This window comes from Oncorhynchus mykiss, chromosome 19 (genome assembly GCF_057628025.1).
Source record: "Oncorhynchus mykiss isolate SJ-2025 chromosome 19, ASM5762802v1, whole genome shotgun sequence".
Classification (NCBI taxonomy): Eukaryota; Metazoa; Chordata; class Actinopteri; order Salmoniformes; family Salmonidae; genus Oncorhynchus; species Oncorhynchus mykiss.
In genome coordinates this window covers 73,229,250-73,241,317 of record NC_143040.1, presented here as the reverse complement: position 1 = coordinate 73,241,317, position 12,068 = coordinate 73,229,250, and the positions used below count along the sequence as shown (strand labels likewise).

At 44.4% G+C, this 12,068-nt stretch overlaps 1 protein-coding gene across 1 annotated transcript in view; it reads left to right on the top strand.

Moving 5' to 3' along the window:
- The first annotated feature begins 9,531 nt into the window (after positions 1 to 9,531).
- The window catches only part of slc39a9 (solute carrier family 39 member 9), a 10,971-nt gene continuing 8,434 nt past the window's right edge, over positions 9,532 to 12,068 (top strand). The window contains exons 1-3 of the mRNA XM_036955385.2: positions 9,532 to 10,207; positions 10,621 to 10,729; positions 11,687 to 11,893. Coding sequence (XP_036811280.1) covers positions 10,106 to 10,207; positions 10,621 to 10,729; positions 11,687 to 11,893 — 418 coding nt within the window. The 5' untranslated portion in view covers positions 9,532 to 10,105. The remainder of the gene's footprint in view (positions 10,208 to 10,620; positions 10,730 to 11,686; positions 11,894 to 12,068) is intronic.

The window sequence follows — 12,068 nt, the reverse complement described above, 5'->3', positions numbered from 1 at the left end:
CTCTAGATCTACCCCATCATGATAGATATATCAGAGCAGCTTCAGTCTCTAGATCTACCCCATCATGATAGATATATCAGAGCAGCATCAGTCTCTAGATCTACCCCATCATGATAGATATATCAGAGCAGCTTCAGTCTCTAGATCTACCCCATCATGATAGTTATATCAGAGCAGCATCAGTCTCTAGATCTACCCCATCATGATAGATATATCAGAGCAGCATCAGTCTCTAGATCTACCCCATCACGATAGTTATATCAGAGCAGCTTCAGTCTCTAGATATACCCCATCATGATAGATATATCAGAGCAGCTTCAGTCTCTAGATATACCCCATCATGATAGCTATATCAGAGCAGCTTCAGTCTCTAGATATACCCCATCATGATAGATATATCAGAGCAGCTTCAGTCTCTAGATATACCCCATCATGATAGATATATCAGAGCAGCTTCAGTCTCTAGATATACCCCATCATGATAGCTATATCAGAGCAGCTTCAGTCTCTAGATGTACCCCATCATGATATATATATCAGAGCAGCTTCAGTCTCTAGATCTACCCCATCATGATAGTTATATCAGAGCACCGTCAGTCTCTAGATCTACCCCATCATGATAGATACATCAGAGCAGCTTCAGTCTCTAGATCTACCCCATCATGATAGATATATCAGAGCAGCTTCAGTCTCTAGATATACCCCATCATGATAGATATATCAGAGCACCGTCAGTCTCTAGATATACCCCATCATGATAGATATATAGGGGCAGCTTCAGTCTCTAGATATACCCCATCATGATAGATATATCAGAGCAGCTTCAGTCTCTAGATATACCTCATCATGATATATATATCAGAGCAGCTTCAGTCTCTAGATATACCCCATCATGATAGATACATCAGAGCAGCATCAGTCTCTAGATCTACCCCATCATGATAGATATATCAGAGCAGCTTCAGTCTCTAGATATACCCCATCATGATAGATATATCAGAGCAGCTTCAGTCTCTAGATATACCCCATCATGATAGCTATATCAGAGCAGCTTCAGTCTCTAGATCTACCCCATCATGATAGATATATCAGAGCACCGTCAGTCTCTAGGTCTACCCCATCATGATAGATATATCAGAGCAGCTTCAGTCTCTAGATATACCCCATCTTGATAGATATATCAGAGCACCGTCAGTCTCTAGATGTACCCCATCATGATAGATATATCAGAGCAGCTTCAGTCTCTAGATATACCCCATCATGATAGATTTATCAGAGCAGCTTCAGTCTCTAGATGTACCCCATCATGATAGATATATCAGAGCAGCTTCAGTCTCTAGATATACCCCATCATGATAGATTTATCAGAGCAGCTTCAGTCTCTAGATGTACCCCATCATGATAGATATATCAGAGCACCGTCAGTCTCTAGATCTACCCCATCATGATAGATACATCAGAGCAGCATCAGTCTCTAGATATACCCCATCATGATAGATACATCAGAGCAGCTTCAGTCTCTAGATATACCCCATCATGATAGATACATCAGAGCAGCATCAGTCTCTAGATCTACCCCATCATGATAGCTATATCAGAGCAGCTTCAGTCTCTAGATATACCCCATCATGATAGATACATCAGAGCAGCTTCAGTCTCTAGATATACCCCATCATGATAGATACATCAGAGCAGCATCAGTCTCTAGATATACCCCATCATGATAGATATATCAGAGCAGCTTCAGTCTCTAGATATACCCCATCATGATAGCTATATCAGAGCAGCTTCAGTCTCTAGATATACCCCATCATGATAGATACATCAGAGCAGCATCAGTCTCTAGATCTACCCCATCATGATAGATATATCAGAGCAGCTTCAGTCTCTAGATATACCCCATCATGATAGATATATCAGAGCAGCTTCAGTCTCTAGATATACCCCATCATGATAGCTATATCAGAGCAGCTTCAGTCTCTAGATATACCCCATCATGATAGCTATATCAGAGCACCATCAGTCTCTAGATATACCCCATCACGATAGATATATCAGAGCAGCATCAGTCTCTAGATATACCCCATCATGATAGCTATATCAGAGCACCATCAGTCTCTAGATATACCCCATCACGATAGATATATCAGAGCAGCTTCAGTCTCTAGATATACCCCATCATGATAGATACATCAGAGCAGCTTCAGTCTCTAGATATACCCCATCATGATAGATACATCAGAGCAGCTTCAGTCTCTAGATATACCCCATCATGATAGCTATATCAGAGCACCGTCAGTCTCTAGATATACCCCATCATGATAGATATATCAGAGCAGCTTCAGTCTCTAGATATACCCCATCATGATAGTTATATCAGAGCACCGTCAGTCTCTAGATATACCCCATCATGATAGATATATCAGAGCAGCTTCAGTCTCTAGATCTACCCCATCATGATAGTTATATCAGAGCAGCTTCAGTCTCTAGATATACCCCATCATGATAGATATATCAGAGCACCGTCAGTCTCTAGATATACCCCATCATGATAGATACATCAGAGCAGCTTCAGTCTCTAGATATACCCCATCATGATAGATTTATCAGAGCAGCTTCAGTCTCTAGGTCTACCCCATCATGATAGATATATCAGAGCAGCTTCAGTCTCTAGATATACCCCATCATGATAGATATATCAGAGCAGCTTCAGTCTCTAGATGTACCCCATCATGATAGATACATCAGAGCAGCTTCAGTCTCTAGATATACCCCATCATGATAGATACATCAGAGCAGCTTCAGTCTCTAGATCTACCCCATCATGATAGTTATATCAAAGCAGCTTCAGTCTTATTGGTTAATAAGGGGCATGTTGTTTTAGGGACTAGTCTCGTGTAGATTGGTGTCAGAGTAGTAGCGTCTTCAGTGTTTTTCACAAAACTCTAAGTGAGGGGGAAAATCCATCATGGTGGAGCTTATGAAGAGAGACCTACAGTATGTACTGAATTTCATGACTCTAGGTCACACGGCGTACAGGGTAGCTTTCAAAGTTTGCATCTTCAATCATTTGTTATTTCGCCACCATGTGGCCAATTGGCATGACATTACATGAGAGGGTGTGGCCAATTGGCATGACATTACATGAGAGGGTGTGGCCAATTGACATGACATTACATGAGAGGGTGTGGCCAATTGGCATGACATTACATGAGAGGGTGTGGCCAATTGACATGACATTACATGAGAGGGTGTGGCCAATTGACATGACATTACATAAGAGGATGTGGCCAATTGGCATGACATTACATGAGAGGGTGTGGCCAATTGGCATGACATTACATGAGAGGGTGTGGCCAATTGGCATGACATTACATGAGAGGGTGTGGCCAATTGGCATGACATTACATGAGAGGGTGTGGCCAATTGACATGACATTACATGAGAGGGTGTGGCCAATTGGCATGACATTACATGAGAGGGTGTGGCCAATTGACATGACATTACATGAGAGGGTGTGGCCAATTGGCATGACATTACATGAGAGGATGTGGCCAATTGGCATGACATTACATGAGAGGGTGTGGCCAATTGGCATGACATTACATGAGAGGGTGTGGCCAATTGGCATGACATTACATGAGAGGGTGTGGCCAATTGACATGACATTACATGAGAGGGTGTGGCCAATTGGCATGACATTACATGAGAGGGTGTGGCCAATTGGCATGACATTACATGAGAGGGTGTGGCCAATTGGCATGACATTACATGAGAGGGTGTGGCCAATTGGCATGACATTACATGAGAGGGTGTGGCCAATTGGCATGACATTACATGAGAGGGTGTGGCCAATTGGCATGACATTACATGAGAGGGTGTGGCCAATTGGCATGACATTACATGAGAGGGTGTGGCCAATTGGCATGACATTACATGAGAGGGTGTGGCCAATTGGCATGACATTACATGAGAGGGTGTGGCCAATTGACATGACATTACATGAGAGGGTGTGGCCAATTGGCATGACATTACATGAGAGGGTGTGGCCAATTGGCATGACATTACATGAGAGGGTGTGGCCAATTGGCATGACATTACATGAGAGGGTGTGGCCAATTGGCATGACATTACATGAGAGGGTGTGGCCAATGGCCCTTTACCATCATGCGAATGTGTATCCTCCTAGGCCTTAATATCTCACAGGAATTGGAGTTATTTTCACCAAATTGGCGGATATAAACACATGGGCCGGTCATGATGCACAGTGTGGTCGATCTGAATATGCTTGCATATGTTGACAGTGTTTGGAAGTCTTTGGAACACTGGAATTCTACAGTATTTCAATTAAATGCTTCAAGGCCAAATGTACATGTATTTATAATTTTTGTTGTAGTGGGGACAGTAACATTAATAAATAAAACATGTATTTAAGGAAAATGTTTTTATATACAGTGCATATATGTGGACACCTGTTCGTCCAACATCTCATTCTAAAATCATGGACATTAATATGGAGACGGTCCCTCCATTGCTGCTATAATAGCCTCCACTCTTCTGGGAAGGCTTTCCACTAGATGTTGGAACATTGCTGCTATAACAGCCTCCACTCTTCTGGGAAGGCTTTCCACTAGATGTTGGAACATTGCTGCTATAACAGCCTCCACTCTTCTGGGAAGGCTTTCCACTAGATGTTGGAACATTGCTGCTATAACAGCCTCCACTCTTCTGGGAAGGCTTTCCACTAGATGTTGGAACATTGCTGCTATAACAGCCTCCACTCTTCTGGGAAGGATTCCCACTAGATGTTGGAACATTGCTGCTATAACAGCCTCCACTCTTCTAGGAAGGATTTCCACTAGATGTTGGAACATTGCTGTGGGAACTTGCTTCCATTCAGCCAGAGGAGCGTTAGTGAGGTCGGGCACTGATGTTGGGCGATTAGGCCTGGCTCTTAGTCGGTGTTCCAATTCATCCCAAAGGTGTTCAATGGGTTGAGGTCAGGGCTCTGTGCAGGCCAGTCAAGTTCTTCCACATATATCTTGACAAACCATTTCTGTATGGACCTGGCTTTGTGCACCGATGCATTGTGGGTGAAACAGGAAAGGGCCTTCCACAAACTGTTGCTACAAAGTTGGAAGCACAGAATTGTCTAGAATGTCATTGTATTCTGTAGCGTTAAGATTTCCCTTCACTGGAACTAAGGGGCCTAACCTGAACCATTAAAAACAGCCCCAGACCATTATTTCTCCTCCACCAAACTTTACAGTTGGCACTATGCATTCGGGCATGTAGCGTTCTCCTGGCATCTGCCAAACCCAGAATCGTCTGTTGGACTGCCAGATGGTGAAGTGTGATTCATCACTCCAGAGAACGCTTTTCCACTGCTCCAGAGTACAATGGCGGCGAGCTTTACACCACTCCAGCCGACATTTGACATTGCACATGGTGAACTTAGGCTTGTGCGCATGTGGCTGTTCGCCATAGTAAGTCTTGCAATATGCTAATATTTGTGTTATCTCTTCATAGTTGCTCCTGTGTCTCCCGAGTGGCGCAGTGGTTTAAGGCACTGCATCGTAGTGTTAAACTGTGCCACTAGAGATTCTGGGTTCGAGTCAAGGCTCTGTTGCAGGGTGGCACACAATTGGCCCAGTGTTGTCTGGGTTAGGGGAGGCGCACTAGTTACTCCTGTGGTAGGCTGGGTGCAGTGCACGCTGACACGGTCACCAGGTGCACAGTGTTCCCTGTGACACATTGGTGCAGCTGGCTTCATGGTTAAGTGGGTATTGTGTCAAGAAGCAGTGCAGCTTGTTTGGGTCGTGTTTCGAAGGATGCTTGACTTTCACCTCTCCTGAGTTCGTATGGGAGTTGCAGCGATGAGACAAGACTATAACTACGAATTGGATATCATGAAATTGGGGGTACAAATAGAAATAATAAATAAAATATACAAATAATAGTTGATATTTGTTGCTAGTTGGCTTTTTACCTTATATAATTGTATAATCAAACTCTGTATTTAACAAGTTTACCAACGTCTTAGTTTTGTCCTCACATGACGTTTCCAATTAAACTTTTTCACCCAGGATACTATCTGGCACCCCTACTATCTGGCACCCCTACTATCTGGCACCCCTACTATCTGGCACCCCTACTATCTGGCACCCTTACTATCTGGCACCCCTACTATCTGGCACCCCTACTATCTGGCACCCTTACTATCTGGCACCCTTACTATCTGGCACCCCTACTATCTGGCACCCTTACTATCTGGCACCTCTACTATCTGGCACCCTTACTATCTGGCACCCCTACTATCTGGCACCCTTACTATCTGGCACCCCTACTATCTGGCACCCTTACTATCTGGCACCCCTACTATCTGGCACCCCTACTATCTGGCAGGACCTGCTATCTGGCACCCTTACTATCTGGCACCCCTACTATCTGGCACCCCTACTATCTGGCACCCCTACTATCTGGCAGGACCTGCTATCTGGCACCCTTACTATCTGGCACCCCTACTATCTGGCACCCCTACTATCTGGCAGGACCTGCTATCTGGCACCCTTACTATCTGGCACCCTTACTATCTGGCACCCCTACTATCTGGCACCCCTACTATCTGGCAGGACCTGCTATCTGGCACCCTTACTATCTGGCACCCCTACTATCTGGCACCCCTACTATCTGGCAGGACCTGCTATCTGGCACCCTTACTATCTGGCACCCTTACTATCTGGCACCCCTACTATCTGGCAGGACCTGCTATCTGGCACCCTTACTATCTGGCACCCTTACTATCTGGCACCCCTACTATCTGGCACCCCTACTCTCTGGCAGGACCTGTCCGGACGAAAAGACTAAGTACCATTTTGCCAGCCGCTTTACAGTCGCTGTAGTAGTAATATACAGGTATCGCCTGTATATAATATACAGGTGAGGACAACCGAGTAGCAAGCTCGACTTCAGACGTAATCGTTAGGCAAGGGCAATTTAAGTGTAGAAAAGGATGAAACAGCCCCCAGTAAATAATGATCAGTCCCTGCAGCCGTACTAGGCTTCTGGAAAGAAAGGCTATCGCATGGTCAACCGGTGTAGCTCATTCAGCCGATATAAACGTTCAACTGGTTCCCCCCACTAGTTGTTCCTCCACGGTTACGGGGTCTGAGCCGCAGAAGCCTCCCATCATTAGCGCTGGCAAATTGAAAACCCTTGTCATTGGCGACTTCATTACCCGCAATATTCCACGTAAAAAGAATCATCCAGCGATCGTGTATAATTTACCACACCAGGGGACAGGCCTACCGACGTAAAGGATCATGGTATAGGGATATTGTCCATCCATCTCAGTGTTACCGGCCTCAGTCTGTAGCCGAGGTGGCCTGTAATTGTAAAAAGAACGGACACAATTCGGGCACTTTCTTTATTCTGAAGAATGGTGCGTGCGATTGGACAGAACTTGTTGTTTCTCCAACTACCACAGTGCAACATCGCCATCTATTGGCTTGATGGCCTCACTACTGCTGAAGCATGTAGTGATATATATATATATATATATATATATATATATATATATATATATATAAATATACAATTTAGATGAATTAAGACAAATACATAAACAAATTGGTGCTAAAAAATTATAATAAAGGGGTGTCTGTTTTTAGTGACTTTGTTTTCAACCCATTACATCATCACTAACTATGTTATGATGAAACAGTCAGAGGTCACCAATGAGCAACATACACTATATTTACAAAGGTAAGTGGACACCACTAGAGCAGCTTATCAAAATTATGTGGACACCTTCACTAGCTGGTTTTCATCAAGGATCTCACTGTACTTTGCTCCGTTCATCTTTCCCTCGATCCTGACTAGTCTCCCTGACCCTGCCTCTAAAAAAAACATCCTCACATCATGATGCTGCCACCACCATGCTTCACTGTAGGGATGGTGTCAGGTTTCCTCAAGACATGACGCTTGGAATTCAGGCCAAAGAGTTCAATCTTGGCCTCACAGACCAGAGAATCTTGTTTCTCATGGTCTGAGAGTCCTTTACGTGCCTTTTGGCAAACTCCAAGCAGGCTGTCATGTGCCTTTTACTGAGAAGTGGCTTCCGTCTGGCCACTCGGCCATAAAGGCCCAATCAGGCCTGCAGAGATGGTTGTCCTTCTGGAAGGTTCTCCCATCTCCACAGAGGAACTATAGATCTCTGTCAGAGTGACCATTGGGATCTTGGTCACCACCCTGACCAAGGCCCTTCTCCCCAGATTGCTCAGTTTGGACGGGCGGCCAGTTCTAGGAAGAGTCTTGGTGGTTCAAAACTTCTCCCATTTAAGAATGATGGAGGCCACTGTGTTCTTGGGGTCCTTCAATGCTACAGAAATGTTTTGGTACCCTTCCCCAGATTTGTGCCTCGACACAGTCCTGCTCTACGGACAATTCCTTCAACCTCATGGCTTGGTTTTTGCTCTGACATGCACTGTTAACTGTGGGACCTTATATAGACAGGTGTGTGCCTTTCCAAATCATGTCCAATCAATTGAATTTACCACCAGTGGACTCCAATCAAGTTGCAGAAACATCTCAAGGATGATCAATGGAAACAGGATGCACCTGAACTCAGTTTCGAGTCTCACAGCAAAGGGTCTGAATATTTATGTAAATAAGCTATTTCTGTTCTAAAAACCTGTTTTCGCTTTGTCATTATGGGGTATTGTGATGTCATTATGGGGTATTGTGATGTCATTATGGGGTATTGTGTGTAGATTGATTAGGACAAACATTCATTAAATACATTGTAGAATAAGGCTGGAATGTAACAACATGTGGGAAAAGTGAAGGGGTCTGAGTACTTTCCGAATGCACTGTAAACATGGCGCCGTTCGCTTTAGCAATCTCACTGGAGTAAAGACCTCCTCCAGTTCTGTCGTTATTGAAAGAGATAATACCTCACATCTCAAAATAGAACAATTGAATGTCAGATCCCTCACTACCAAGGCAGTCATAGTCAATGAACTAATCACTGATCGTAAACTGGCCTGACTGAAACATGGCTCAAGAATGATGAATTTACAGCGCAGTCATGGCAGATAATCCTCACATTTTTGGTGACTTCACTATTAACACTGAGAACACCACAGACCCATTTTAAAAACTATTGCCTATATCTCCCATTCCTCTCATTGTTTTTGTCTAAAGCCGTTCACTCAGCCATAACTGGCCTCACCTCCAGTAGAATAAGTGGCTGTGCATTGCACCTCAAAAAATTGGATACGATCCGTCAACCCAATCCCAAAGAAGATGAAAATGAAGAAGACATTTGTCATCATTAAGTTCCAAGAAAAGATTAACCACAACCAGCTAAAACGGTTATACATTTCATACATGTAAATAGATTGGCTTATGTAACATCTGACGTATCCGTCCACAGTCAGTGAAGAGAAAACAGACACAGAATGAATATATGTCGTGTACTACACGCGTACGTGGCATGTTTTTTCTGTTTGTTGCACGGAGGGTGACGTAAGCGTTACCCGGAAGTGCTTCATTTCATCCGCAATGGAGATGCTGGCTTGTTGGCAAAACATTTCAAGCTAGCTATAGATATATATATATATAAATAATAATAATAGCTTACTGCAGGTAGCTAGTTTTGATGAAATGGTTATAACAAATAGCAACGTTGGAGAGAGTACGATGTGGTCAAGACGCTATGAATTACAACTTGCCTGCTGTAGGCAATAAGACTCATGCGAGAAGATTGTCCGCTAGGCTAACCCTGCTAGCCGACGGTGTTTACATATCTGCAAAGTAAGGATCAGACCCGTTAGTTAGTTCGCTAGATGTACATGTTGGCATAACAAAACCGCGTTCAAGATAGATCAATAACTCTGAGCCTTTCCACGTCCTCTGAAAGTCACTAGAAATGATTTAGACTGACATGTCTGTTTAGACCTCGGTACAGAAAGCTTTAGCTAGAATTGCGACGTCCGGGAGTTATATTTGTCTAGCGAGCTAGAGCCTCAACACGAACCACAAGTCGTGTCTAGCAAGCAAGCTGAAGAGCAACAACACCATTTTTGTTATCAAATCTGTAACTATGTCTATGGACGACTTCACTTCGATCAGCCTGCTTTCCCTGGCCATGTTGGTGGGGTGTTATGTGGCTGGAACCATTCCTCTGGCTGTCAACTTCTCAGAGGTGAGTAGTATTCCAACTACAGACACATGGTTTAGAAACAAAGAAAGTTACTTTCACTTAGAATGGGAGTCAACAGCTGAAGTCCTTAGCTAAATACTGAGATTACAGTGCTCATCAATGCACAATTTGTTTAAAAACAGCAGTATCAGTGTTTCTTAGCCAAACTAGTCAATTGTAATGTATTCTAATTTAAACATACAATTTGACATATTCAGTGATGTGAGGTAACTGATCATGTGAGGCCAAAGTTCATGGTTAGGATATTGATCCCTGCCATGATTGATCCTTGCCAGGGTTGTTCTGTAATCCTGATGAACCCTCTGTCCTAGTTGTTCTGTAATGTTGCTGAATCCTCTGTCCTAGTTGTTCTGTAATGTTGCTGAACCCTCTGTCCTCTCTGTCTTGTCCCTCAGGAGAAGCTGAAGCTGGTGACGGTCCTGGGAGCAGGGCTGCTGTGTGGTACTGCCCTGGCTGTCATCATCCCCGAGGGGGTCCATGCCCTGTACGAGGAGGTCTTGGAGGGTGAGACTCGGCCTGTGTCCCAAATGGCACCCTATATTCCCTTTCATAGTGCACTACTTTTGACCAGGTCCTATGGGGTTCTAGTCAAAAGTAGTGCACTATGTAAAGCTGAGCACAGATCGAAACAATGAGACAGATATTTCACTGGATGTATGAATCTGAAGCATCCGCTTGGCGTTTCCACTCACTACCAAATATGGTGGTGAGAGGAAGCCCCATGGCTAGCAGTGGGAGAAGGTAAACGGACATTCTGCCAATTTTCTCATTGATGAAACATTTTATCTTAATACAGTATTCTGTTCCCCAAACTAGAAATTGTTACGAACAGACTGGACTAAGTTTTGTGGACTTTACCCTTTGCCAAAGTTTCTTTTTAAAATTCTGTTGTTTAGGAGTCAAAGGCGAATTCTTGTTACTGCAGTCTCTGTCTCTGAATATTCTGTATGGGTTAGGGTCTCTGAATATTCTGTATTGGTTAGGGTCTCTGAGTATTCTGTTAGGGTCTCTGTCTCTACTGTATGGGTTAGGGTCTCTGTCTCTACTGTATGGGTTAGGGTCTCTGTCTCTACTCTATGGGTTAGGGTCTCTGTCTCTACTGTATGGGTTAGGGTCTCTGAATATTCTGTATGAGTTAGGGTCTCTGTCTCTACTGTATGGGTTAGGGTCTCTGTCTCTACTGTATGGGTTAGGGTCTCTGTCTCTACTCTATGGGTTAGGGTCTCTGTCTCTGAATCTATTGTATGGGTTAGGGTCTCTGTCTCTACTCTACTGAATGGGTTAGGGTCTCTGTCTCTACTGTATGGATTAGGGTCTCTGTCTCTACTCTACTGTATGGGTTAGTGTCTCTGTCTCTTCTCTACTGTATGAGTTAGGGTCTCTGTCTCCGAATCTACTGTCTGGGTTAGTGTCTCTGTCTCTACTGTCTGGGATAAGGTCTCAGTCTCTCTCTCTGTGTAGGTGTGCACCACGCCCCTGGCCAGGTGGAGGGGGTGGAGGTGTCCCAGCCCAAGGAAGGTGTGGTTGCAGCTCTGGGGGTCAGTGGGGAGCACAGCCACAGCCACGATCACCTCCATGCCTACATCGGAGTTTCTCTGGTCCTGGGGTTCGTCTTCATGCTGCTGGTCGACCAGATCGGAAGCGCCCACGTACACAGCAGTGCTGACGGTCAGTCTAGAAAGACACAGACAGACAGACACACAGACAGACAGACACACAGACAGACAGACACACAGGCAGACAGACACACAGACAGGCAGACAGACACACAGACAGACAGAGAGACACACAGACAGACAGACACACAGACAGACACACAGACAGACACACAGACAGACACACA